Source organism: Aulonocara sp. 'chitande type north' Nkhata Bay, linkage group LG3 (genome assembly GCF_057382095.1).
Source record: "Aulonocara sp. 'chitande type north' Nkhata Bay isolate Kocher_YH1m ecotype deep benthic linkage group LG3, A_spYH_male_GT1.1, whole genome shotgun sequence".
Classification (NCBI taxonomy): domain Eukaryota; kingdom Metazoa; phylum Chordata; class Actinopteri; order Cichliformes; family Cichlidae; genus Aulonocara; species Aulonocara sp. 'chitande type north' Nkhata Bay.
Genome location: NC_141346.1, coordinates 36456010 through 36483861, shown reverse-complemented (window position 1 = coordinate 36483861; position 27852 = coordinate 36456010). Strand labels below are relative to the sequence as shown.

Below are 27852 nucleotides of genomic sequence, written 5' to 3'. Positions count from 1 at the left end.
TGACAGATGCCTCAGCGTGTAGACAAGAGTACATATGACATGTGAGTCTAGTGGTTCCGGTCACCCTTTAATTCTTTTCTGACCCCCCTTTGTTTCTCTGAGCAGACTGTGATGACTGCATGTGTGTAAAAGACTGTTGTTGGTTTATTTTTATCTGCTGAAAATCTGATACCACAAAATTTCTGTCTGGGCCTCCAAGAAAAGAGGAAATGCAGCCTGTGGTTTCAGCCTGAAGTCTAACGTTTATTTTATTTAAAGTCAACACAGCACAGTGGAAATGTGCAGGTATGACAATGTGTGAAAAGAGGTTAAAAGTAGCTTTATTGTGGTGATGACACATGCTGGACTAAAGAATAAATAAAGCATGTGGGCATCAAGAGAAATGGTGAAAAGCTTGTTTCTCACGCTCATGTCTTTAAGAGTCTCTGCATGGACGTGCTGTAAATGTTCATTTATCTCTGAAATAAATAAAATCATCCATCACTCTCTCTGTCCACAACATCATATACAGACATGTTTTCTTCTTACTGCAACTTCCAAACAGGCCAGTTCCTCACAGTATAACACAAAACTCCAAAGTATAATCACAGCTTTGTAACCAGCAGAGGAGACAGTAAATCATCTAAACCTACTGATACTAATGTGTCTGTTTGGATGCTGTTACAGAAATGGTTCCTACACCTGTGATGATGACGTCAGTGTTTGACTCCAAACTGTCTGCTGGACTCTGCAGTATCACAGAGACTTGCTGTCTTCAAGCCTCATAACATATTGATATGTACTGAAACTTTTGCACTTATGTTAACATATAAACTGCAAATAACATAAAAACATGAAGTAACATCTTAATGTATTTTTCCTTTCCCACAGAAAAGTGGAGGGAAGGAGAAACACACCTGCTGTTCAACAATCTAAAACACTTCGATATCAACATGTTTGTGAGTGTGTGTAGATGATACTACAACAAACCTTAATCAAAGGTTATCTTTGTAAGAAAGTGTTTGACAGAATAAGGATAGATGCTGTGTTTGCAGGCTTTAACTATTATTAATATTATCACACCTTAAAGCATTCACTGCTGTGTTGTCCTTTTGGACTCTAATGTGGGCGGGGCCTATAGTAGCTTTCATAGTGTGACAGATGAGGTCCACCTAGACAGGTTATGGAAAGACAGACAACCATTCATGTTCACATTCACACCTGCAGGCAATCACCTGAATCACCAGTTAACATAATAATATATGACTTTGGAGAGAACCCAGACAGGTGGAGGGAGAAGATGCAAACTTCACACAAACAGCCCAGCTGGTGGATTCCAACAGGAAACTTTCTTGCTGTGAGGCAACAGTATGAACTACTGTATCTATGTGCCACCTTTCTATTTCTGGTTTAATGTCTGTGTAGGTTCTCAGTCATCCAGCTCATGGTGGTCTAAGAAGTTTGGAAGGAAAGTGACTAAACTTCTTTACATTTCTGGAAGATGTGTCACCTCTCATCTAAGAGGCTCTTTGACTTCTAAAAATAAAACAGTAAAGAGTCTCAGGTATTTTAACCTCAGTGAGGGTTTTACTTTAAGTGGGTCAAAGACCCACAATTAATCACGACATCACATGAGCCAAGCTGTGAAAAAAGGTGTGGGTCATTATAGACCTATACGTTTTTGGAGTTAAAAAACACATTCATGAATCAAACCTAATCAGTGCTCTGTGTTTGGCTTATTTAGTGATTCAAAAATACAAAAGAGTGGCAGCACAAATAAAAGTTTACAGTTTGACTGTTGTTTTAGGTTCAGTGCTGCCATCTTGGATTGCTAACTCACAGTCTGTGTGTCTGCTCAGACTTTCCAAGCGGTAAATGTGAGTTTAGTTCCACAAAAAAACTTTTTGACTGGTAACTCAGAATTTCCAACTTCTGTCTTATTCAAAAATTATCACCAGAGATTTGGGGTAAGAACACTGTGAGACCTTTCCTCCCCCCATCATGTAACCTACTGAGGTCACCTGAGGAAAGTACCATGGAGGGGTTGTGGCACAAGGAAGGGATCTCAAAACTACATTGTAGGTGACTGACAGCTGATGCCATAAGGCACCACCTCTGGTCATTCACAGTGGACATAGATGTACTTTTTCACTCCTCTTTCAAACCGTCAGTATTTTCTGTTCAAAATGTGAACACTGGCACCTTCGTATGAGTGATATTTGATATGATATTGGAAGCAGATGAAACCAAATAAATATTTGGAGATCATTGTCTGTGCATAATCCTGGAGAGTGAGTGAGTGTGGTGGCCAGAAACTGAAAACAACACATTTTGGGAAGACAGCATTCATGTATCGCACAATAAATGTCTGTGGATGTTCAGAAACATTTGTGATAAGATGACTCGAGATAAAATATTTCAGCTTTATGATGACCACACAGGACACTGCACAAATCACATAAAAGAATAAAAATAAATAATAATAAAACATAATTATGAGCTGGTAAAATATGTCACCTGACCTGAAACAACAGGAGGTAAGAAGAAAACACAAGAAGCAAGCCTGCATGTTTGCAGTGGACAGGAAATGTGAACACGTCACACAACTGCTGTGGTCAAAGCTACAGGAGCTGTTTGAGGTTTGTATAAAAGGAAAGGAAGCACAGAGAGGCCACAGTCAGAAGAAACACTCTGCTCTTATCTGTATTAAATGCAGCTTCTCTTTTTATTATTGATGTAAAGTCAAAGTGTTTGAGATCAGCTGAGGATCAGAGTGCAGCAGGGCTGGATGTGAGGATGGGGCACTCTTTGCTCTGCATGACGGGGTTATTGTGTAAGTACATTTGTGACATTGTTTGAATGGCACTGATTAATGAAAGTGTTTCTCATGTGTGAGAATTAGAGTGTATCACTGGTTTGAAGTGTTTATCTGAGAGTTTGAACAAAGCATATTTGTGATGTTTATGATAGTTACAGACAAATGTTGGCTGGTTCCTTGGTTCAGTTTAGTCTGGAGTATCGTGTTGGATACATCGCTGCTTGTTGCACTTGACTCATTGTTGTGTACAAGTTCATATATTAATAGTGTTTTATGCACAGAAATATTTTGATGAGCAGTAACTGCGTCATGTGAAAATTAATCTTTAAAAAACACTTTTGTTCATTTTGAGTTTGATTTTCTGTCAGTTTGATGCTGATGATGTTTAATCTTTACTTTAGTGCTCGGATCTCTCTTCTACGTTAATGCTGAAGGTGAGAAATGTTTCTTTTTCTTCACATTTATATAATATGTATAATATTAATCTGATATTTTATATTTCATGCACCATTTTAAATCACATCCTGTTTCTCTGTTTGTGCATCGTTTTATTTAAGATACTAAATGGGTTTACAGTGGGGCAAAAAAGTATTTAGTCAGCCACCGATTGTGCAAGTTCCCCCACCTAAAATGATGACAGAGGTCAGTAATTTGCTCCAGAGGTACACTTCAACTGTGAGAGACAGAATGTGAAAAAAAAAATCCATGAATTCACATGGTAGGATTTGTAAAGAATTTAGTCGTAAATCAGGGTGGAAAATAAGTATTTGGTCAATAACAAAAATACAACTCAATACTTTGTAACATAACCTTTGTTGGCAATAACAGAGGTCAAACGTTTACTATAGGTCTTTACCAGGTTTGCACACACAGTAGCTGGTATTTTGGGCCATTCCTCCATGCAGATCTTCTCGAGAGCAGTGATGTTTTGGGGCTGTCGCCAAGCAACACGGACTTTCAACTCCCGCCACAGATTTTCTATGGGGTTGAGGCCACTCCAGGACTTTCAAATGCTTCTTACGGAGCCACTCCTTTGTTGCCCGGGCGGTGTGTTTTGGATCATTGTCATGTTGGAAGACCCAGCCTCGTTTCATCTTCAAAGTTCTCACTGATGGAAGGAGGTTTTGGCTCAAAATCTCACGATACATGGCCCCATTCATTCTGTCCTTAACACGGATCAGTCGTCCTGTCCCCTTGGCAGAAAAACAGCCCCATAGCATGATGTTTCCACCCCCATGCTTCACAGTAGGTATGGTGTTCTTGGGATGCAACTCAGTATTCTTCTTCCTCCAAACACGACGAGTTGAGTTTATACCAAAAAGTTCTACTTTGGTTTCATCTGACCACATGACATTCTCCCAATCCTCTGCTGTATCATCCATGTGCTCTCTGGCAAACTTCAGACGGGCCTGGACATGCACTGGCTTCAGCAGCGGAACACGTCTGGCACTGCGGGATTTGATTCCCTGCCGTTATAGTGTGTTACTGATGGTGACCTTTGTTACTTTGGTCCCAGCTCTCTGCAGGTCATTCACCAGGTCCCCCCGTGTGGTTCTGGGATCTTTGCTCACCGTTCTCATGATCATTTTGACCCCACGGGATGAGATCTTGCGTGGAGCCCCAGATCGTGGGAGATTATCAGTGGTCTTGTATGTCTTCCATTTTCTGATGATTGCTCCCACAGTTGATTTTTTCACACCAAGCTGCTTGCCTATTGTAGATTCACTCTTCCCAGTCTGGTGCAGGTCTACAATACTTTTCCTGGTGTCCTTCGAAAGCTCTTTGGTCTTGGCCATGGCGGAGTTTGGTGTCTGACTGTTTGAGGCTGTGGACAGGTGTCTTTTATACAGATGATGAGTTCAAACAGGTGCCATTCATACAGGTAACGAGTGGGGGACAGAAAAGCGTCTTACGGAAGACGTTACAGGTCTGTGAGAGCCAGAGATTTTCCATGTTTGAGGTGACCAAATACTTATTTTCCACCCTAATTTACGAATAAATTCTTTACAAATCCTACCATGTGAATTCATGGATTTTTTTTTTCACATTCTGTCTCTCACAGTTGAAGTGAACCTCTGGTGCAAATTACTGACCTCTGTCATCATTTTAAGTGGGGGAACTTGCACAGTCGGTGGCTGACTAAATACTTTTTTGACCCACTGTATAAACAGTGAGTGAGTTAAATCCTGCAGGTCTGTGCAGTCACTCTGTGGTTTTACTCAGAATATTAATTAACTGCTTTAATTTGTTTCATAAAAACACATCTTATTATTTTCAAGTCCAAATGTCACCAGGATGCAGTAAATCTTTTGACTCTTAACAGCAGCAATAAAAATCAGTTCAGCTTCAAAATGACTTTATGCTTCCATCAATCTCTAACTTGATGTGTTTATGTGAACAGTTCCCAATAAGCCCACCGTGATCCTCGAACCATCCTGGCCTCAGATACACAGCAGTGAGACAGTCACTGTCAGATGTGAAGGAAGTCAGACGCTGTTTGTATGGAGAGAAGACAAGTTAATCAGACCTCGAACATCTGAATACAGAATCAGCAGAGCTACTGAGTCTGACAGTGGAGGATACAGCTGCTGCACCGTGAGTCTTTCGGTCTGCAGTGACATCATCACACTGACTGTATCATGTAAGTTGGACACATTTCATTTTGTCATATTGTTCTTTGTTTTAGTTTAGTAACAAAATCAGAGAAAATCGTAACAAACATTAAACACAGATGTGATGATCTCAGTTTCTTCAGTACCTGCACATGTGTAGTTTCCACCACTGCAGCTCAGAATTATATACAATTATTTTGTTTTTATAATTTATTTGAAGTTGTGGATCAAACATGATCAATAAATACAGAATGAGCAGAGCTGCTGTCTGACGATGGAAAATACAGATGCTGAAAAAAGAAAAGGCTGATCATCAACAGAGAAGAGTTCTGTTATCACATCACAGCCCTGGTTGGGGTCGGGGATAGCATACAGTATGAAAAACATCTGTGTGAATTACGGTGACTGATAAATGCTGCTGACTGTGCACTGGTTATACACTTTATACATACACTCAACAAAAATATAAACGCAACACTTTTGTTTTTGCTCCCATTCCCCATGGGATGGACGTAGAGACCTAAAATTCATTCCAGATACACAATATAACCATCCCTCCCAAACAGTGGTCACAAATCAGTCCAAATGTGTGGTAGTGGGCACATCTGCTATATTGAGATAATCCATCCCACCTCACAGGTGTGCCACATCAGGATGCTGATCTGACATCATGAGTAGTGCACAGGTGTACCTCAGACTGCCCACAACAAAAGGCCACCCTGGAATGTGCAGTTTTGTCTCACAGCAAAATGCCACAGATGCCACAAGCAATGAGGGAGCGTGCAATTGGCATGCTGACAGCAGGAATGTCAACCAGATCTGTCGCCCGTGCATTGAATGTTCATTTCTCAACCATAAGCCGTCTCCACAGGCGTTTCAGAGAATATGGCAGCACATCCAACCGGCCTCACAACCGCAGACCTCGTGTAACCACACCGGCCCAGGACCTCCACATCCAGCAGGTTCACCTCCAAGATCGTCTGAGACCAGCCACCCAGACAGCTGCTGGAACAACTGGTTTGCACAACCAAACAATTTCTGCACAAACTGTCAGAAACAGTCTCAGGGACGCTCAACTGCATGCCCGTCGTCCTCATCGGGGTCTTGACCTGACTCCAGCTCGTCGCCGTAACAGACTTGTGTGGGCAAATGCTCACATTCGATGGCGTCTGGCACGTTGGAGAGGTGTGCGCTTCACGGATGAATCATGGTTCACATTGTTCAGGGCAGATGGCAGCTGAGAATGTCCCAGTTCTTGCATGGCCAGCATACTCACCGGACATGTCACCCATTGAGCATGTTCGGGATGTGCTTGACCGGCGTATACGACAGCGTGTACCAGTTCCCACGAATATCCAACAACCTCGCACAGCCATTGAAGTGGAGTAGACCAACATTCCACAGGCCACAATTGACAATCTGATAGACTCCATGCGATGATGTGTTGCACTGCATGAGGCAAATGGTGGTCACACCAGATACTGACCGGTTCTGGGTCCCCAGACCCCCAATAGCGCAAAAAACTGCACATTCCAGGGTGGCCTTTTGTTGTGGGCAGTCTGAGGTACACCTGTGCACTACTCATGATGTCAGATCAGCATCCTGATGTGGCACACCTGTGAGGTGGGATGGATTATCTCAATATAGCAGATGTGCCCACTACCACACATTTGGACTGATTTGTGACCACTGTTTGGGAGGGATGGTTATATTGTGTATCTGGAATGAATTTTAGGTCTCTACGTCCATCCCATGGGGAATGGGAGCAGTAACAAAGGTGTTGCGTTTATATTTTTGTTCAGTGTATATATTTATGTGATCATGATCCTTAAAACAAACATTTAAATAAAAAACAGATTAACAAAAAATCTGAAAATAAGAGCGACCACAATCAACTGGCCTCAGATCAGCTAACAGTGTATAGTTCACCTGTCTCTGCATTTAGGAGTACAGTTTGGTGACAGAGCATAAAAACAGTCTCACCTGATTCTTGATTCACTCTGATAAAGTTTTCATCATGTTATATACATCCAGCGTTAGCTCCTGGCTCTCTGGCTGGCTAACAGTTAGCTGAGATACCTGTGCTGTCCTCATGTGTGTTGCTGCCAGTTGTTGATTCTCATCAAATTTGCTTTGAAGACACTTTTTTTCTTGTGCTGTTGGTGCCTGTTTGCATCAAGTGTGATGATCACACTGAGATCAGGGACCGACCTACCTGAGAAACCTGAGATCTATTATTGAACTCCATCAATCTTCTTAACCCATCATCCAGGGTCGTGACCTATTAAGCACTGACTGAATTAAAAAAATACATAAATTGTAAATGAATAAAAATAAATTGGATTTTTTTAAAATTACTATTGAGTTTTTATGTTGAAATCTTTATTTGTTATATAACAAAGTTTTTCCTGAAGCAACTGACAGTCTGATGTTTGTCTTTCCTGTAACTACAACAGCAAGTAAACCCAGAGCCACACTGACAGCACAAAGTTCAGTCATACCAGCAGGGGGCAGTGTGACACTGAGCTGCTCTGTGGAGGGCTCTGTTGGCTGGAAGTTTGACTGGTTCAGACGTAATTCAGAGTTTTCTGGAGCTCAGAAAATAGGAGCTGGAACATCAGAGCACACGATCAGTATTTCAGAAGGAGGCATCTATTACTGCAGAGGAGGGAGAGGAGATCCAGTTTTCTCCACAGAGGACAGTGCTGCAGTTACAATTCAGGAACAAGGTGAGGGTGAAATTTTGTTGTGAGATAAAACACAAAACCATGATGATATTAAAGAAGCACTTAATAACTTTAGTTTTTAAAATTTAGTTTTTGTTGTCTGTTTATTTGTTTGTTGAACAGTTTGGGCTGCTGTGAATCTGCAGCACAGCTGGTCTCAGATATTCACTGGTGAGACAATCACTCTCAGATGTGAGATTCAGGGAGGTGAAGGAAAGGTGTGGAAATATGAATGGACAGCACCCAACACAAACAGCCCTCCAACATCCAGTGAATACAGGATCAGCAGAGTTTCAGTGTCCCACAGTGGAGACTACAGATGTCGGGGTAGCAGTGACTATCTCTTAACAGGATGGAGTGATGCCTTCAGACTGACAGTTTCATGTGAGTTGGACCATGATTCATGCTGACATTTCATGTTTTCATGTTTACATCTGTCTTAACAGGAAAACTCCAACAATGATCCAGCTGTCTGCAGGCAGCTCAGGACAACAGTTTTTCTCACTGTGCAAACAGAAAGGAGAGACACCATGGAGGCTCTTAAAATATCAGCAGTTTAAAGAGGAATGTACAGAGATGACAGTTTGATAAGAGAATGATAAATCAGTGAAATTTTTAGTTTGTTAAACAGTCTAATGTGTCACATGCAGGTAGGGATGGGAATGGATAAGAATTTATTGATTCTCATTGGCTCCACTTTGAGAGTCGCCACCATCTCTAAGCAGAATATCAAAGACATTCATGCAGATTAATTAGAGGCTGTGAGGTCAAATGTTTGTGCATGTTGGAGGTATTTCCCCTCTTTGTTGTGATCAGTGTTGGGATCATTACTGGAAAAAAGTAAAGCAAAAAAGTTCTTACACAAAATCAGCACAAAGAGACCTTAAATCAGTTGTCATGGTGATTCTACAGTAGAAACATGAACAGGTAGAAATGGAGCTGCAGCCTGACTGCTCATCAGTTTGTTAGGATGAAGTTCATCACTCTTGGTTATTGGCTAGCTTAGCATTAGCATGCTATCCTTGCAGGTGCTTTAAAGAGCTCCAACAAAAACTACTTTGTTTCTGTTTGTAGATAAATTAATCAGTGAATGTTTAAAGTTTGATCAGTGCTGTAACAAGTTTATTCTTGAGGGTGTTTTAATGTTTTACTTATTTTGTTTCTTCAACAGCAAGTAAACCCAGAGCCACACTGACAGCACAAAGTTCAGTCATACCAGCAGGGGGCAGTGTGACACTGAGCTGCTCTGTGGAGGGCTCTGCTGGCTGGAAGTTTGACTGGTTCAGACGTGATTCAGTCTCTTCTAAAGCTCAGCTCATGAGAGGAAATGAAGCAAACAGAGTTATTAGTGTCTCACAAGGAGGTCTGTACCACTGCAGAGGAGGGAGAGGAGATCCAGTTTACTACACAGAGGCCAGCAGTGACGTCACAGTTAGAGAAACTCGTGAGTTTAATTATTTTATTTCTACCATACTAAGAGGTCATTATGTAATGTGTGCTAACAACTTTATCTAATAGCTGTGAGTTTATTAACCCTCAGATAAGTTTTCTGCTCATTAAGATTACTTGGAGAGGTGGGAAAATAGAAACATTTATTCAACTTTGTTTTTGATTTAAGTCCAAAATTGTGAGATTAAGGACTCACCCTCACAGAGAATGTGCTCTCCAAAAAACATCAACAAAACGATTCAGACCTTTAAAAAATGTGTTTTAGCTACACAAGTTCAAATTCCAAAGAAAAATGAGACCTTGCAGTGAAAAGTTTCAGATTTTGTTTTAATAACAAACAACAAAACAAATGTTTCTGTGTTACAGTGTTGATGTAAACACCAGCCGTACCTGCAGGTGTAAACATGAGACTGTGCTGTAACAATGTAAACACTGTATATGAGAGTTGTGTTGGATCTGATTGTTCAGTGTTCAGCATGGTGATGGCTGAGGGATCAAAGCTGTTCCTTAGTTTGTTAGTTCTTGTCTTTATGGCTCTGAAATGTCTGCCTGAAGGTAGACGTTCACACAGTGCATGACCTGGGTGAGATGGATCCTGAAGGATTTTCTTCGTGTTCCTGAGACTGCGGGAGCTGTGCAGGTCTTCAAGTGAGGGCAAAGGATGGCCGACTATCCTCTGGGTGACCTGTATAACCCTGTGTAGCTATTTCCTCTGTGCTACTGTGCAGCTGTGCTATACAGTTCTTCATGTAGCACAGTATGCTATCAAAAACCAGCTACAGGTCAGGGTGTTTGAAAATATCTCAGTACATCCTGATGAAGCAGTCCTGCCTCTGGCCTGGTTTTGACTGTCTTTGTGCTGATTGTAGCTATTTTACTAAGTGGGATGTGGCCGTGATCAAAACAGTTACCTGTGGTCAGACTGGCCCGAGGTGTGGTTTAACCCTGTAGCCTGTTTGAGGTTGATTTTTTTTTTCACTCACGTTACTCTCATGTTTTAAACAGCTGAATTTTTATGTTTCTATTTGTCTCTAACTGGATATTTTTCTGTGAACAGTTCCCAGTAAGCCCACTGTGACCCTGCAGCCATCCTGGACTCAGATATACAGCGGTGAGACAGTCACTGTCAGATGTGAGATTCAGGGAGGTGAAGGAGCTCAGTGGACGTATGAATGGAGAGCAGCCAAGTTAAACACACCTCCAACATCCAATGAATACAGAATCATCAGAGCTACTGAGTCTGACAGTGGAGGATACAGCTGCCGGGGCAGAAGGGACTATTTCTTCTCAGAGTGGAGTGATATCATCACACTGACTGTGTCATGTAAGATCTTTCATCCAGAGTATCTAAATAAGGAAAAAGCACTTCTTCTTTCTTACAGCTTTATAACTGTCTTTCATGTTGGTCAGTAAAATGTTTAATAATGGATTGGATTTATATAGCGCTTTTCTAGGCACCCAAAGCGCTTTACAAAACCACTATTCATTCACTCTCACATTCATACACTGGTGGAGGCAGCTACAGTTGTAGCCACAGCTGCCCTGGGGCAGACTGACAGAAGCAAGGCTGCCATATCGCGCCATCGGCCCCTCTGGCCAACACCAGTAGGCAAGTAGGGTAAAGTGTCTTGCCCAAGGACACAACGACCAGGACAGAGAGCCCAGGGATCGAACCGGCGACCTTCCGGTTACAGATGCGATTCCCAACCCCCTGAGCCACGGTCGCCGTTTAGTTTTTATTCCAACAACAAAAACCTGAACAGCAGCTTTTTATTCACAGTGAAGAGAACAAAACATATGAGAGTAACTTCTCTGCTGTGCAGCTCTAATACATGAAAGATGAAATGCAGAACAAATGCTGAATCTGTCTCAGCTGCTCCACCACATCCACTAAGAAACATTAAATCCACTGATTGTTCCTCATGTGTGTTTTTAACTTAGAAATGCAGCAAATTAAATATGAAAGATTAGTGTTGTGTTTGTGTGACAGTTGTACAGTTTGTTGCAGCTTCACCATTAAAGTTATGTGATATTTATTATTGACATATTTCCACCAAGTTATTTCAACTGGTTTGATTCAGTCATTGACTTTTGTTCTTTTTCTAAACTGAACTGCAGATAAACCAAAGGCCAAACTGAGAGCTGATAACACAGCTGTTCCAGTAGGGGGCAGTGTGACCCTGACCTGCTCTGTGAACCCATCATCATCATCTGGATGGAAATACTACTGGTACAGAGATGAGAAATCCTCTGAAGCCCTGACCACACAAGATGCAGTTTTCCACTCAAATGGACAAATCAGTGTCTCACAGGAAGGACTCTACAGGTGCAGAGGAGGAAGAGGAAACCCAGTTTACTACACAGAGGACAGCCAGTCAGTCAGGATTGGGAAAACTGGTCAGTTTAACATGAAGTCAGATAAATTCCTGATTAAGGAGGAAGATGAAGAACAAAAGGCATTAACATTTTTGACAGTCATGTGTTTTTATTGTACTTTCTTGAACAGTAACAGCCTCAAACAGGCCTGTTGTGACTCTGTATCCAAACTGGTCTGAGATATACAGAGGAGAGACAATCACTGTCAGATGTGAGATCCATGGAGGAGACACTGAGTGGGATTATGAGTGGGAAACAAACAGCAGGATAAAAGCTCCAAATCAAAATGAATACAGGATTAGATCTGCTTCATCATCCAACAGTGGAAACTATCGCTGTAAGGGCAGAATGAAAAGTTCACAGCATGAAACAACAGAGTGGAGTGATTCAGTCACACTGACAGTTTCTGACAGTAAGTAGAGTCATAGTTCATTTAACCTGGAAATAGAAACAGTTTGTAAAAATGTGTTTTTATTAGTACATGTTGAGATATTTGACATGTTTAGATAGTCTCACTCTTAAAGTTCATCATAAATATTTGTGAGTCAACATTTTAGTGACATTGAATTCAGAGTTAAGAGATGAAACATTGAGAGAAAATCTTTGTTGAACAGATGAACCCCGTCCTGTCCTCACTGTGTCTCCATCATGGCTGAGTCCTGGAGCCTCAGTAACTCTGAACTGTGAGGTTGAACATCCGTCTGCAGGATGGAGCTTCTACTGGTATAAAGCTGTTCCTGATCTATCAGAGAAATCCTCCAGTTATGAGCTGCTACCTGATGGCAGTGGGACTGCACAGGACTCCTACATCATTCATGGACAGACACACACAGCAGGATATGTGTGCAGAGCTGGAAGAGGAGACCCAGAGTATCACACTGATCACAGTCAGCCAAAGTTTGTCTGGTCTGCAGGTCAGTTTGAGGATTTTTAATCTTCATGTTGATGATTTGAAAGTCTGTAAATCTGGCTGCATAACTAGCAGGACTCCTGTGAACCACACAGAAGTCAAACGTAGATGTTCACAGTGATATTTTGAATAATAACATCTGTGAGCTTTGTCTCTTCACTGCATGTTGTTTCCAGATGTTCATTCAGCAGCGTCTCTCACAGTGAGTCCTGACAGAGTGCAACACTTCACCTCTGACTCTGTCTCACTGACCTGTGAGGGAAACTTCACTGAGTGGAGAGTGAGGAAGTTCTCTGAGGACGGCCGACTCTCTGTCTGTAGGAGAATGACTGGATCCACATGTGACATCAACACATCAAAGTCAGATACTGCAGTGTACTGGTGTGAGTCTGGATCAGGAGAGTTCAGCAGTGCAGTCAACATCACTGTACAGAGTATGTTATTATACATTTACTACTTGGATCTGAATGATTCAGACATCAAATGAACATTTGTCCCAGCTTTGCTGTATGTGATCAGATCAGATCTTCATGATGAACATTTGTACAATCTGTTCTTATTACTGTTTGTCAGCTTTTTCTAAAAGTGTGCAGCAGCTGATGTGACTGAAACAATTGTGTGTGATTGTGTCACAGATGATGGTAATGGTCCTATCCTGGTGAGTCCTGTTCATCCTGTGACTGAGGGAGCTTCTGTTAGTCTGAGCTGCAGTTTGAGAACACAAAAAATACTTTCCAATGTGTTTTTCTATCACAATGACAAACTTATTGAAAATGATCCCCGAGGGGAGCTGAAGATCTCTGCAGTGTCAACGTCTGATGAAGGTTTCTACAAGTGTCAGTACTCAGGAAGAGAGTCAGCACAGAGCTGGATGTCAGTTAAAGGTGAGCAGGATCAAAACATGTGATGGATTTTTATAAATGAGTTTTGTTTTAAGGCTTGAAGTCACCTCGCTTTATTTTCTGAGAAGTTTCCTAAAATTATTTTATGAATTATAAAGTATAATTAAACTTTATTGTTTGTTGTCACAGTAACTGTGTCAGGAGCTGACAGCTCTTCATCTCCTGTGTGGTTGATTGTTCGACTGGTTTGTGGAGCCTCTCTCATTATTATTCTCCTGCTCTTGTTGTATCGCTGCACAACAACCAACAGTGAGACCTTTTCCTTTACTTAACACAAACTCTTTATCCGTCAAAGACACAAATCCATCATGAGGTTCATTTAAAAGCAAAAGTCTTATTCTACATTTTTAATAAAGGTGCTGTTAATGAGCAGACGTTTAATCAACACCATCAGCAGCAAGTGTACTCCTCTCTTCTTGCTGGTTAGTTTTTCATCTAGTTATAATATTATGCTGCTGTTTGCAACAAGACTGTACTTATTAAATCTGCTGCAGCTTTTAATATAAATGTTATTTTCAATAATATTTGTTTTTTAAAATAGCATCACAGACATGAGGTGACTGATTTTCTCTGACCTGCAGGTGATCATTGTGGCTATGAGATAATCAGAAGGTCTGAAAACTCTGAAAATGGTAAAGTATAAACTTTCATTAATATTGAGCTTGTGGACGCTGGATGATTATATAATAACTGTGTTTAACATTGAAGTCCATGCGTCCAACTATTTTCTTACACTTGGGACCAGGTTGTGGGGGCAGCATCCTAAACAGAGAGGCCACATCCTCCAGCTTGTCTGGGGGAACACCAAGGCTTCCCACACCAGCCGAGAGATATAATCTCTTCAGCATTTCCTTGTTTTGCCCCAGGGTCTCCTCACAGTGGGACATGCCTGAAAAACATCACACATGAGGCATCCTTGTCAGATGCCTGAACCACCTCAAATGTGGTTCTACTCTGAGCCCCTCCCACATGGCCAAACACCTAATGCTATCTCTAAAGGAGAAGCAAGCCAAACTTTGAAGTAAGCTGATTTCCACTGCTTATATCCACGATCTCGTTCTTTGGGGTCACTAACCCAGAGCTTGTGACCATAAGTGAGAGTAGAGATGTAAACTGAGAGCTTCACTTTTACGGTCAGTTCTCTCTTCATCTTGACGTACCGGTACAGTGGACGTAGCACCAATCTACTCCCCTCTCCTCCTGCGAGTGGTGGGCCTATAGGCGGGTGGACCCATGTCCTTTTTTTGGGCTATGCCCACCCGGGCCCCATGGACCAATGCCTGGCCACCAGGTGCTTGCTCTTAGGCACACTCCCCAGACGTTGCCTCATGGCGGGACCCCATTAACCCTTTCAAGGGCAGAGTGAACTGTTCCTTTCATTCAGGTTTTTTTTTTATTATTCTTTGTCTGGTCCTGGGTGAGGGACCGGATAAAATTTGCCATGGGAGACCCTACCAGGAGGCACCCCCCCCCCCCCCCCCTCCCCCCTCCTCCAACAACAACACAGCCCCTGGGATCCATGGGACACACAAACCCCTCCAAGATAATAATTTAGAGATTCACGGAAGGGAACATTAACATCAGTAAGATTATTATTTCATTGCTGCCAATGTCGCATCTGTGATTCAGCTCAAAGTTCCACTTGTGTGTTTGTCTCATCCCTGTGTCGCTTGTGAGAGTCTGTCGTGTCATCCATGTCTCTGCTCACTCGCCCTCCGTGTGTCTTAGTTGTGTCAGTGTGTTTTGTCTTCTCCTTGTGTTTCGTCTTTTGTCTCCCTGTTTGTTTATCCCCGTTTCTACATCAAGCTCGTGCGTTCGTGTACTTCCTGTTTTAGTTTGACAGCATTTCATCCTGTGTTCAGTGTGTTTGGTTTGGCTTCCCTGTCTCGTTATATTCAATTCATCAGAGCTGTTTTCCAATGTGTTTCCACTTCACTGATCATCTCTCAATCCTTCCAAGGTGTTTCAAGGTATTCCCAGTGTTCCACATTTTCTGTTAGTTTAAGTTTTAGCTTTCCCAGCTTAGTTTTTTTTTCTTTCTTTATTTTTGGTTAACCTGATTTGGTTCTTGTTTGTTGGCCATGAAAAACGTTTCTTTGTTAAAATTTTGATTTTGTCTCTCGTTGTCTGCATTTGGATCCTTACAAAGAGCCACAGAGTCTGCAGCCACAGATTGTGACAAAATCCAAATTCAGCCACAGCTCTAAAGTCTTAACAGCAGCTCTTTAGCTGTTTTTTCTCTTTAAAGTCTCTTAAATACTTTAAGTCACTTTGAGTGAAAAGGAGAAGGTTTTGAATTCAAAGCAATGATCCTGATGCCTGAGTTTATATTTCCTTCAGAAAGAATCGTTTAGTGTGTTTCACTTGTTTCTCTCCCCTTAGATAATAATTTTTATTTACTTTAATGTACTGTAGATCTTTTTTTTAATCTTTTTAATTGTTTATTTTATTTGTAATATATTATAAATGTCTTTCTGTGAAGCACTTTACAACTTTGTTAATAAAGGTGTGATATAAATAAAGTGTGTTGTTGTTGTGTGTCAGACTGAGAGTTTATGTTACAGCTGTTCAGTGTTGTGCATGAATCCACTGAAAGACAGCTTTCATTTAAAATCACTCATTGTCATTTAAAACAGCTTCAAACCCTCCAAAATGAACGAAAGCTATCAACATGATGGGAAGTAACAACTGCTCTGATGATGCTCAGCAGCCTTTTTACTGTGTAGCAGTTTTTCCAGTTTTCTCGAGGTGGTTCGGCCTGTACTTTCATGTAATACAGATTCATTTTGACAGTGTCAATCACATGTTCAGCAAGACCATGATAACTCTGTGTGTGACACATAAATCAAAATCAAATCGCTTTTAAACTACTTAAAATATAGTTTCTAACTTTCTCTTCTGCTTCATGACTTTTTTATGCACTGAAATTAAAGGAGCTCATGATTTCTGACTGAGCCACATAGAGAAGAGGAAACACAGCCTGTGGTTTGAGCCACAAGTCTTCCTTTCAGCAGATTTATGATTGATTCATGTTCTCATCAAACTTCACACAGCAGAGAGGAAACAAGGAGTTCAGACAAGGAGCACAGCGGGAATTTCATGAGCAGCTGTTTTCCTGATTGTTGATTTATGATCTGCTCATTTAGTGCTTCTGTGTTCACTTTACTGCTACATGTGTTACTCGAACATTTGAAGCTATTTATTTATTATCAAAGAACCATCAAGTCGTTTAATGTAAGTTCTCATATTTTACTTTTTAGATGCACATTCATTTTAGTTTGCATCTGTGTGGGTTTCCTCCATGAACTCCAGCTTCCTAACAGCTGTTCTTATCATTATTTATGATATGTTCATTTAGTTATTCTGTTTTCACTTCATTGCTACCCAAAATCTTGCGAACAGAACATTTGAAGTCATCTATTCTCCACATCAGAGAGACATCAGTGTTCAGGGTCGGTCCTGTGACGGGCTTTAAGTGTCAGTGTGGATATAAAGTTATAGCTCCTTGTCCCATATTTCCCATGTCAAACTCTGAACACAGCTTCCAAGTCCAATCACTGGACTGTGCTTACAGCTGGTGGCCAATAGAGGGAGACATTAATCCATTTATAATTTATTGTAAGGAGTGAGAAGAGTTGATATGACTGAAGAACAGACAGAACAGAGGAATGATATTGACTTTGGACCCTATCATGAAAATAATCAGGCCTTGGATGGATGTCATAGTGATCAAAGCATTTAAATTAATAAACTTTAAAAAATACGGTTTTATTTTAAAAAGTTTTATTGGACTCAAATAAATAGTAATCATGGGCGGATCGATCCAAATATTGATAATTTTGATACCAGCATTTGTATCAGTGTTGATCAATACGAGTGTAATGAGCTTGATACTTCAGTTTCTGTTCTCCTGTGTGCACCGCTGCAGTTTCATCAAAGAGGCAACCTGGCTGTCTGTGTAAATGCTGCTGCTTTCAGGTGTCACAGAGCAGCCACAGTTTGCTTCTCCTCTCTTGTGTTTTATGTTTTACTGTCACTGACTCAGCAGTGCCGGGCAAACAAGTAAGCAAACATGCTCAGCTAACCAGGACCATCCAGCAACGCAGTAAGCAGAGAATATCTATGTAGATAACTGTGGTAATAGTAATATTTCAGTTATATTATTTTAATTTTCAAAGTGGGACCGGCTGATTCTTACTCATAAAGTGTCATTTATGCTAAAACATTGATATAATACATTTATCTGACTGAAACATTTAAATGAAAACAATTACAGGAATTGAAACAAATATACCAAACATAGTATGACTCAGATTTAATTCAATATAATTACCCTGTTGTGCTAAATGTGAAAAGGATACTGTCTGATTACTGTAGTTAAAATACTATTAGATGTGCTAGATTATTGTTTTTATTTCGGTCCCAGGTTTTAACTAATTCCAAAGGACAAAAGAAAAAACTTAATGTTCATGAAAATTCCTTCATTCAGGATTAGCAATCTGATGATGTAGTTAATAATTAAAAAGTATTGGTACTGGTATCAGTATCAGTGTTACAGGCCATGTATTTTACTTGGTATCAGATTAATATCAAATCTTGCACACACATCTTATTGCACACGTCCAGAAATAGTGAAATATTAAATTTATTAAACTGTTACAATTTCAGGGCAGCACGGTGGTTAGCACTGTTGCCGCACAGCAAGAAGGTCCTGAGTTCAATTCCACCATCAGGCCGGGGTCTTTCTGTGTGGAGTTTGCATGTTCTCCCCGTGTTTGCGTGGGTTCTCTCCGGGTACTCCGGCTTCCTCCCAAAGACATGCAGCTTGTGGGGATAGGTTAATTGATTAATCCAAATTGTCACTAGGTGTGAATGTGCGAGTGTGAATGGTTGTCTGTCCCTATGTGTTGCCCTGCGACAGACTGGCGACCTGTCCAGGGTGTACCCCGCCTTTCGCCCTATGACAGCTGGGATAGGCTCCAGCGACCCTGAAAAGGATAAGCGGAAGCGAATGGATGGATGGATGGATGTTACAATTTCAGCACCATGGACAGCGCACAAGGTTCTCACTGCATGAGCTGTGCTCTCTAACACGTGACTGTTTGTCGTGGTGGACCTGCACAAATTTAGCTGCATGCACATATAGATCTCTCTTTCACATTTATGGGCATAGGTTAATAATTTTCATTAAAAAGAAAAATGAAATAATTTACTGTTGTACTGTTTCTAGGGTCCCTGTCCCTGGGTTACATCATGTCACTGCAACAGTGTAATTATATTTGAAATAAGAAATCTCAAGAGAATCTGTCACTCTCTCTGCCCACAAAACCAGATCTTTGTGTAACTTCAGACAGTCAGATCCTTGTCATTCTCCACCTTTCTCATGCAAAAACACCTCTCCAATATAAACACTGGGTTGTGTTTAGAGCTGGTATTCAACAGAGGGCGCAATTTAGTTATTTATTGCAATGAATTAGTCTGCTTGGCTGACTGTTAAATATTCCAGTCCTTCTACTTGTAAGTCACTGGGTGTCCATCTGAAACTGGGAAATTAAGGAGGAGTCGGCCTCATTAAGTGCTAAATGACCCAAGAGAACAGCCTTGATTGCTGCCACCATGCCTCGCAGGGTAACTGCACATTTATCACCTCCAGCTGGGACTGCAGAAACTGCAGGATCATGTCAACTGTGGGGGTCCAGCTGGTGGACCACACCAGGAGGCCAACAGCCACCAGCAGAAGGATTAGTAGTCCTGGTGGGTGGTGTAAAAGACTCCTGTAGTGTTCTCACTTCTGGATCAGGCTGGATCAGGGACTACAGAAACTGCAGGATAATGTTAACTGTGGAGCTGGATTATTGTTGTGTTTTTTGTTTTGTTTTTTTTGTCTCCTTTTTTATGGCACAGGTAGGCAGGGCACCAATTCACTGAGCCTCTGGCACACCTGCTACTCGTCAGACGCTTTCATCAGAAGCGTTCCTAAGGAGCTGCACGATGGTCGTCTAGTGTCAGAGTATTGTCCTTTTCAGGGGTGTCTGTGTAACTGTTCGCCCGCCTACCGGAGCTTGTGGAGATCATCTTCTCCGAGTCTATACGGAGATTCAGTTCATGTCCCAGCACCTCACCTCTCAGTCTCCCTCCGTGCCTCTTAAGTCTGGCTTCTAATAACTTCCCCAGTGTCTATATGTCAGACTGTATCAAGTAAGCTCTCCAGTTCTCGTTTATTTTCCCGTTTGTGTTCTTTTCGGTTTACGGCAAAACACCACTAACACTATTATCCCTCCCCCCTGAGATCATAAGCGCCACCAGTGCATGTTCACCCTGCACGTCCTGGCTCTGTGTTTCCATACATGTCCTGTCTTGTAAATACGTTCCTTCCCTGTATATAGCCTTTCACTGTAAATAAACTTCCTTCACTGCAACCCCCGAACTTCCGTGTTTTCTGCTCTTGAGTCCACCCATAGCTACACCTAACAACAGGCTGCCAGCCTGAGCCCGACTGGGAAAAGGTGGAACAGTGACCCCTTCACTTGGGACAGGAGGACCTTCAGAAAAGGGTGTCCCTTTCTGAGTGGTGGGACAGTTGGAAACCAGGCCATGTGGGGCCAAAGTGGGGCCACCAGGATCAACCCCACCTCTTTGGTCTGGACCTGGCAAAGGAATGACTGGAGGAGGGAGTATGGAGGGAAGGCAAAAGGGTTTGCCAGGTTGTCACACACAAGGGGAGGGACATCGTTCTGCAGGGAGACAAACAGATGGTAAAATGTTGACTCCCTGGAAAAAAAGAAAAAGGTTGTCTTCTGCCCTCTCTGTTATGACAATGACATGGTGCCCCTGCAGACACAACAGAACTTACTTGAGTGCCAGGACGACAGCTTGCAGCTCCAGCATTTACAGTGAGGTCAGTAAGTATTTGATCACCCTGTGATTTTTTTTCTCTTACTTAGAAATCATGAAGGGGTCTACAATTTTCAGCATAGGTGCATTTACACAGTGAGAGACAGAATCTAAAAGGAAAAATCCAGAAATCACATTGTATGATTTTTGAACTATTTATTTGTGAATTACTGTGTCAAATAAGTCAAACTTGAGTCAAAAAATTTTAATATTTGGTACAGACGCCTTTGTTAACAATTACAGAGGTCAAACGGTTCCTGTAGTTCTTCACCAGGTTTGCACACACTGCAGGAGGGATTTTGGCCCACTCCTCCATACAGATCTTCTCTACATCTGTCAGGTTTCGGGGTTGTCGCTGAGCAACACAGTTTCAGCTCCCTCCAAAGATTTTCTATTGGATTTAGGTCTGGAGACTGGCTAGGCCACTCCAGAACCTTAATATGCTCCTTACGGAGCCACTCCTTGGTTTTCCTGGCTGTGGGCTTTGGGTCATTGTCATGTTGGAAGACACAGCCACGACCCGTCTTTAATGCTCTAACTGAGGGAAGGAGGTTTTTGCCCAATATGTCACAATACATGGCCCGTTCATCCTCTCATTAATACAGTGCAGTCGTCCCCTATGTAGAAAAACACCCCCAGAGCATGATGCTTCCAGCCCCATGCTTCACTGTACGTATGGTATTATTGGGATGATACTCATCATTCTTCTCCCTCCAAACACGGTGAATGGAGTTAAGACCAAAAAGTTCTACTTTGGGCTCATCTGACCACAGGACGTCCTCCCATGACTCCTCTGGATCATTCAGATGATCCCTGGCAAACTTCAGACAGGCCTGGACATGGGCTGACTTAAGCAGGGGAATCTTCTGTGCGATGCAAGATTTTAAACCATGATGTCTTAGTGTATTACTGATAGTAGCCTTGGAAACGACCAGCTCCTCCCGTGTAGTTCTGGGCTTCACCATTCTTGGCATCACTGAAACCCCACGAGGAGAGATCTTCCGTGGGGCCGACGGACATTGACAGTCATCGTTAGCCTCTTCCATTTCCTGACAATTGCTCCAACAGTTGTTCTTTTTTCACCAAGCTGCTTAGCAATTGCCCCGTAGCCCTTTCCTTTTTTTTTTTTTTTTTTTTTTTTGTGTCCCGTTTGGATCTATAGCCATCAGAATTGTTGTCTTAAGGCCAAGAAAGATGCCAAGCGGATTTATTTTACCAAGTGGATCATCATGGCCTTGCCATATTGGTCCATTTGATTGACCTTTATTATAATTATGAATTTATTTTATTTTCAGTTGCTACAAACGGGACAGACATGACTTGGGGATAGGGCAGGGAGAAAGAATGAAAGAAAGAGAGGGAGAGAAAGTAATGATCCATGTAATGATCTGCTAGGGAGTGTGGGGAGCCACAGCCCCGTCCTCCAGGGTATGAAGCAGGTATGGAGGAGATCAAAACTCCAGACATCCAGATGCCCCCAGAACACAAGAGCCCAAGGAAGACCAACAGAGGGGCAGCCGCGCCACTGTCCCAGTAAGAGCTAAGGAGAGTCCCAGATGAGGGCTCATTCAGCAGCCGCGGAGCAGAAGCCAGGGGGAGTTGCAGTGACGCGCCCGTGAGCTCCGCTGGCAGCCAGCTGTGCCTGAGTGACCGAGCCCCAGGCCGAGAGGCCGGGGGGACCCCACCTCCGAAGTGGCCCGAGCAAGCCCCAGGCTCCAGGCCCCGATAAGCGGCCACCAAGGAGTGAGCCGGTGTGTACCCGGACGCCCACCCCCAGACACAAAGAACCACCAACGCACTGACACCTGAGGGAGTCCGCCACTGGCAGGGGAAGTGGTGGTGGGTGGAGATAGGCCTCCAAACCTTGGAGGGCCTGAGATGTCCCCAGAGAGGTGGCACCCGTAGCCCTTTCCAGCGAGGTCTACAGTTTTGTCTCTTGCGTCTTTTGACAGCTCTTTGGTTTTGCCTATGTTGCTACTTAGACTTGGTTGATTGTGGGGTGCACAGGTGTCTTTATGACAGCTAACGACCTCAAACAGGTGCTACTTATTTAGAATCATGAGCAGAGTGTAGCTGGACTATTTGAAAGCAAAATAACAGGTCTTTGAGGGTCAGAAATCTGGCTGATAAGCAAGTGATCAAATACTTATTTGACACAGTAATTCACAAATAAATTGTTCGAAAATCATACAATGTGATTACCGGATTTTTCTTTTTAGATTCTGTCTCTCACAGTGTAAATGCACCTATGCTGAAAATTGTAGACCCCTCCATCACTTCTAAGTAAGAGAAGTTGCAAAATCACAGGATGATCAAATATTTATTGACCTCTCTGTAAATGTCTGAGACAACCAATGACTGATCTAACAGCTGCTGAGCCGAGAGCCTTCATGGACTGTGCACCAACCTGTTGGGGAGTCATCTGTGAGGACCAACTAGTGGTAAGTCACATGACCCATCCCTTGGCCCTCCTCCAGGCTGGTTGAGTACCCTCCACCGATGGAGAGCTCGATGTAGCCCCTGTGAGACCACCACTGTTGGGACTGTGTTAAAACATGCTTCAGTTTCTCACATTTTTATGCAATCCTTGTTCATCCTACAGAGTTATCAGTTTCATAAAAAAAAAAAATCAGGGGTTTGGGGTGGGATTAAGGAAGTTTCAGAGTACTGCAGATTCCTCAACCTGTAGATGATAGTACATATGAGTCTAGTGGTGCACGTCACCCCCTCCCTGTTTGTTCTTTGTTCTTCTGAGCAGACTGTGATGACTGCATGTGTGGAAAAGACTGTTGTAGGTTTGGTTTATTTTTATCTGCTGAAAATCAGATACCACAAAATTTCTGTCTGGGCCTCCAAGAAAAGAGGAAATGCAGCCTGTGGTTTCAGCCTGAAGTCTAACGTTTGTCTTCTTTAATCTCAACACAGCACAGTGGAAATGTGCAGGTATGACAATGTGTGAAAACAGGTTAAAAGTAGCTTTATTGTGGTGATGACACATGCTGGACTAAAGGATAAATAAAGCATGTGGGCATCAAGAGAAACGGTGAAAAGCTTGTTTCTCACGCTCATGTCTTTAAGAGTCTCTGCATGGACGTGCTGTAAATGTTGATTTATCTCTGAGATAAATAAAATCATCCATCACTCTCTCTGTCCACAACATCATATACAGATACAGTGATACAAATAAATTATTTAAAAATCATGCAATGTGATTTCCTGAATTGTTTTCAAAATCCTGTCTCTCACAGTGGGAATGCAGCTACATTGTGAATTTCAGATCCCTCCATGATTTCTAAGTGGGAGAACTTGCAAAGTCGCAGGGTGTTCAAATACTTCTGTTCCTCCCTGCATGCTTTTCTTCTTACTGCAACTTCCAAACAGGCCAGTTCCTCACAGTATAACACAAAACTCCAAAGTATAATCACTGCTTTGTAACCAGCAGAGGAGCCAGTAAATCATCTAAACCTACTGATACTAATGTGTCTGTTTGGCTGCTGTTACAGAAATGGTTCCTACACCTGTGATGATGACGTCAGTGTTTGACTCCAAACTGTCTGCTGGACTCTGCAGCATCACAAAGTCCACAAGTTTTTAGGTCTTTTCAGACTTCATGTCTGGAGGCATTACAACCTCATTACATATTGATATGTACTGAAATTTTTGCACTTACTTAACATAAGCTATAAATAACATAAAAACATGAAGTAACATCTTAATGTATTTTACCTTTGCCACAGAAAAGTGGAGGGAAGGAAAAACACACCTGCTGTTCAACAATCTAAAACACTTCGATATCAACATGTTTGTCAGCTCACTCTGCAGGTGGGGGAGAGATATAGGAGAGGTAGAGAATGAACTCAACCTGGGTGTCTATTGTCTTGTGTCGTTTGGGAGATGATTGGATGATGGGGTGGGTGCAGTTTTCTCTGCGGTGGGGTCGGGTGGGCTGCCCCGGACTCTGTGGGGCTGGGCGGTGCTGCTGCTGTGGGCCCCCGTCCGGATGGGCCTGGGCCCCCTTGCCCTGGTGGGTTCCAGAGTGTGGGGGTGGCTACTGGGGTCAGCGGGGGAGCTGACCCCAGGGAGGGGCCGCTTTCCCCTCCCTTTCCTCCCTCCCCATCCTCAGCTGCCTCCCTCTCATCTCAGGCCCTCCAAAGTATGGAGGCCTATCTCCCCTCACCACACTCCCTGCCTTTGGCTCAGACATTGGTGTGTTGGTGGTTCTTGTCGACTGGGGCTGGGCGCTCATGTATGTACCGGCTCACTCCTGGTGGCCGATTGGCGGGGCCTGGCGCCTGTGGCCCGGCTGAGCCCCTTCCGGGGGGTGGGGTGCCCTCAGGCCTCTGACCTCTGGGCCTGAGGCTCGGTCCTCTGGCTGCTGGCAGAGCCCACGGGCACGCCACTGCAACCCCCTCTGGCCTCTGCTCCGTAGCTGCTGGGTGACCTCTTGTTTGGGGCTCTACTCTACTCAGCTCTTCCCCGGAGGGTGGGACGGTTGCCCCCCTTTGGTGGTCCTCCTTGGGTCCTCGTACTCTGGGGCCTCTGGATGTCTGGGGCCTGGATCTCCTCCATACCTGCTTCATGCCCTGGGGGACGGGGCTGTGGCTCCCCACACTCCCTAGCAGATTGTTACATGGAGAAACCTTTGGAATACAAGTGTGCTGATCCACACAGGTGTGCACAGACACAAACTACAGGGAGTGCAGAATTATTAGGCAAGTTGTATTTTTGAGGAATAATTTTATTATTGAACAACAACCATGTTCTCAATGAACCCAAAAAACTCATTAATATCAAAGCTGAATGTTTTTGGAAGTAGTTTTTAGTTTTAGCTATTTTAGGGGGATATCTGTGTGTGCAGGTGACTATTACTGTGCATAATTATTAGGCAACTTAACAAAAAACATATATATACCCATTTCAATTATATATTTTTTTTACCAGTGAAACCAATATAACATCTCCACATTCACAAATATACATTTCTGACATTCAAAAACAAATCAGCGACCAATATAGCCACCTTTCTTTACAAGGACACTCAAAAGCCTGCCATCCATGGATTCTGTCAGTGTTTTGATCTGTTCACCATCAACATTGCGTGCAGCAGCAACCACAGCCTCCCAGACACTGTTCAGAGAGGTGTACTGTTTTCCCTCCTTGTAAATCTCACATTTGATGATGGACCACAGGTTCTCAATGGGGTCCAGATCAGGTGAACAAGGAGGCCATGTCATTAGTTTTTCTTCTTTTATACCTTTTCTTGCCAGCCACGCTGTGGAGTACTTGGACGCGTGTGATGGAGCATTGTCCTGCATGAAAATCATGTTTTTCTTGAAGGATGCAGACTTCTTCCTGTACCACTGCTTGAAGAAGGTGTCTTCCAGAAACTGGCAGTAGGACTGGGAGTTGAGCTTGACTCCATCCTCAACCCGAAAAGGCCCCACAAGCTCATCTTTGATGATACCAGCCCAAACCAGTACTCCACCTCCACCTTGCTGGCGTCTGAGTCGGACTGGAGCTCTCTGCCCTTTACCAATCCAGCCACGGGCCCATCCATCTGGCCCATCAAGACTCACTCTCATTTCATCAGTCCATAAAACCTTAGAAAAATCAGTCTTGAGATATTTCTTGGCCCAGTCTTGACGTTTCAGCTTGTGTGTCTTGTTCAGTGGTGGTCGTCTTTCAGCCTTTCTTACCTTGGCCATGTCTCTGAGTATTGCACACCTTGTGCTTTTGGGCACTCCAGTGATGTTGCAGCTCTGAAATATGGCCAAACTGGTGGCAAGTGGCATCTTGGCAGCTGCACGCTTGACTTTTCTCAGTTCATGGGCAGTTATTTTGCGCCTTGGTTTTTCCACACGCTTCTTGCGACCCTGTTGACTATTTTGAATGAAACGCTTGATTGTTCGATGATCACGCTTCAGAAGCTTTGCAATTTTGAGACTGCTGCATCCCTCTGCAAGATATCTCACTATTGTTGACTTTTCTGAGCCTGTCAAGTCCTTCTTTTGACCCATTTTGCCAAAGGAAAGGACGTTGCCTAATAATTATGCACACCTGATATAGGGTGTTGATGTCATTAGACCACACCCCTTCTCATTACAGGGATGCACATCACCTAATATGCTTAATTGGTAGTAGGCTTTCGAGCCTATACAGCTTGGAGTAAGACAACATGCATGAAGAGGATGATGTGGACAAAATACTCATTTGCCTAATAATTCTGCACTCCCTGTACACCTTTCTTGGCTGCTACCTCAAAGCACATTGTGCGCTGTCGATCTTGCGTGCTGCACAATAACATTTAATATTTATTATCTACTGTTATCTACTGCTACCTACTTCATTGTGATGGTGTTGTATTTATTATGTTGCTCTTTTTTGTTTGTTTTCTCTTCTGTTTTTTTTTCTCCACATAGTTGATCCAGGTGTTTTGTTTGTTTTTCTTTCTTCCCCCCTTTCTCACCGTCTCTTCTCCCCTCTATTTTTCTTTCTCTCCCTCTTTCTTTCATTCTTTCTCCCTGTCCTATCCCCTAATCATGTCTGTCCCGTCTGTAACAACCGAAAATAAAATAAAATAAATACATAATTATAATAAAGGTCAATCAAAAGGACCAATATGGCAAGGCCACGATGATCCACTTGGTAAAGTAAACCTTTCTTGGCCTTAAGACAACAATTCTGATGGCTAAAGATCCAAATGGGACAGGCAAAAAAAAAAAAAGAAAGTGCGAGCCGTTATGGAGCTTTTTGTACTTAAAAAACACATTCATGAATCAAAGCTAATCAGTGCTCTGTGTATGACTTATTTAGTGAGTCAAAAATACAAAAGAGTGGCAGTACAGATGAAAGTTTACAGTTTTACCATTGTTTTAAGTCACAGTATGTGTGTCTGCTCAGACTTTCCAAGCGGTAAATGTGAGTTTAGTTCCACAAAAAAAAGTTTTTTTTCCAACTTCTGGCTTATTCAGAAATTATCACCAGAGATTTTGGGTGAGAATGCTGTGAGAGGTTGCCTCACCCCATCATGTGATGTATTGAGGTCACCTGAAGAAAGATACTAGTGGGGGTTGATGTGCCTGGGAAGAGATCTCAAAACAGGATTGTAGTTGGCTGACAGCTGACGCCATAAGGCACCACCTCTGGTTAATGATGGTCATTCACAGTAGAGACGGCCTCTTTCACT

The 27852-nt window shown here is 42.7% G+C and overlaps 1 protein-coding gene across 1 annotated transcript; it reads left to right on the top strand.

Annotated features, from left to right (window-relative positions):
• The first annotated feature begins 2775 nt into the window (after positions 1 to 2775).
• LOC147335416 (Fc receptor-like protein 5) lies at positions 2776 to 13777 on the top strand. The gene is made up of 10 exons (XM_086286064.1): positions 2776 to 2824; positions 3199 to 3231; positions 7866 to 8138; positions 9307 to 9579; positions 10642 to 10908; positions 11703 to 11981; positions 12097 to 12372; positions 12575 to 12874; positions 13047 to 13304; positions 13506 to 13777. Exons 1-10 carry the CDS (start codon positions 2776 to 2778, stop codon positions 13775 to 13777), a joined length of 2280 nt encoding a protein of 759 aa, XP_086142190.1.
• The last annotated feature ends 14075 nt before the right edge of the window (positions 13778 to 27852 follow it).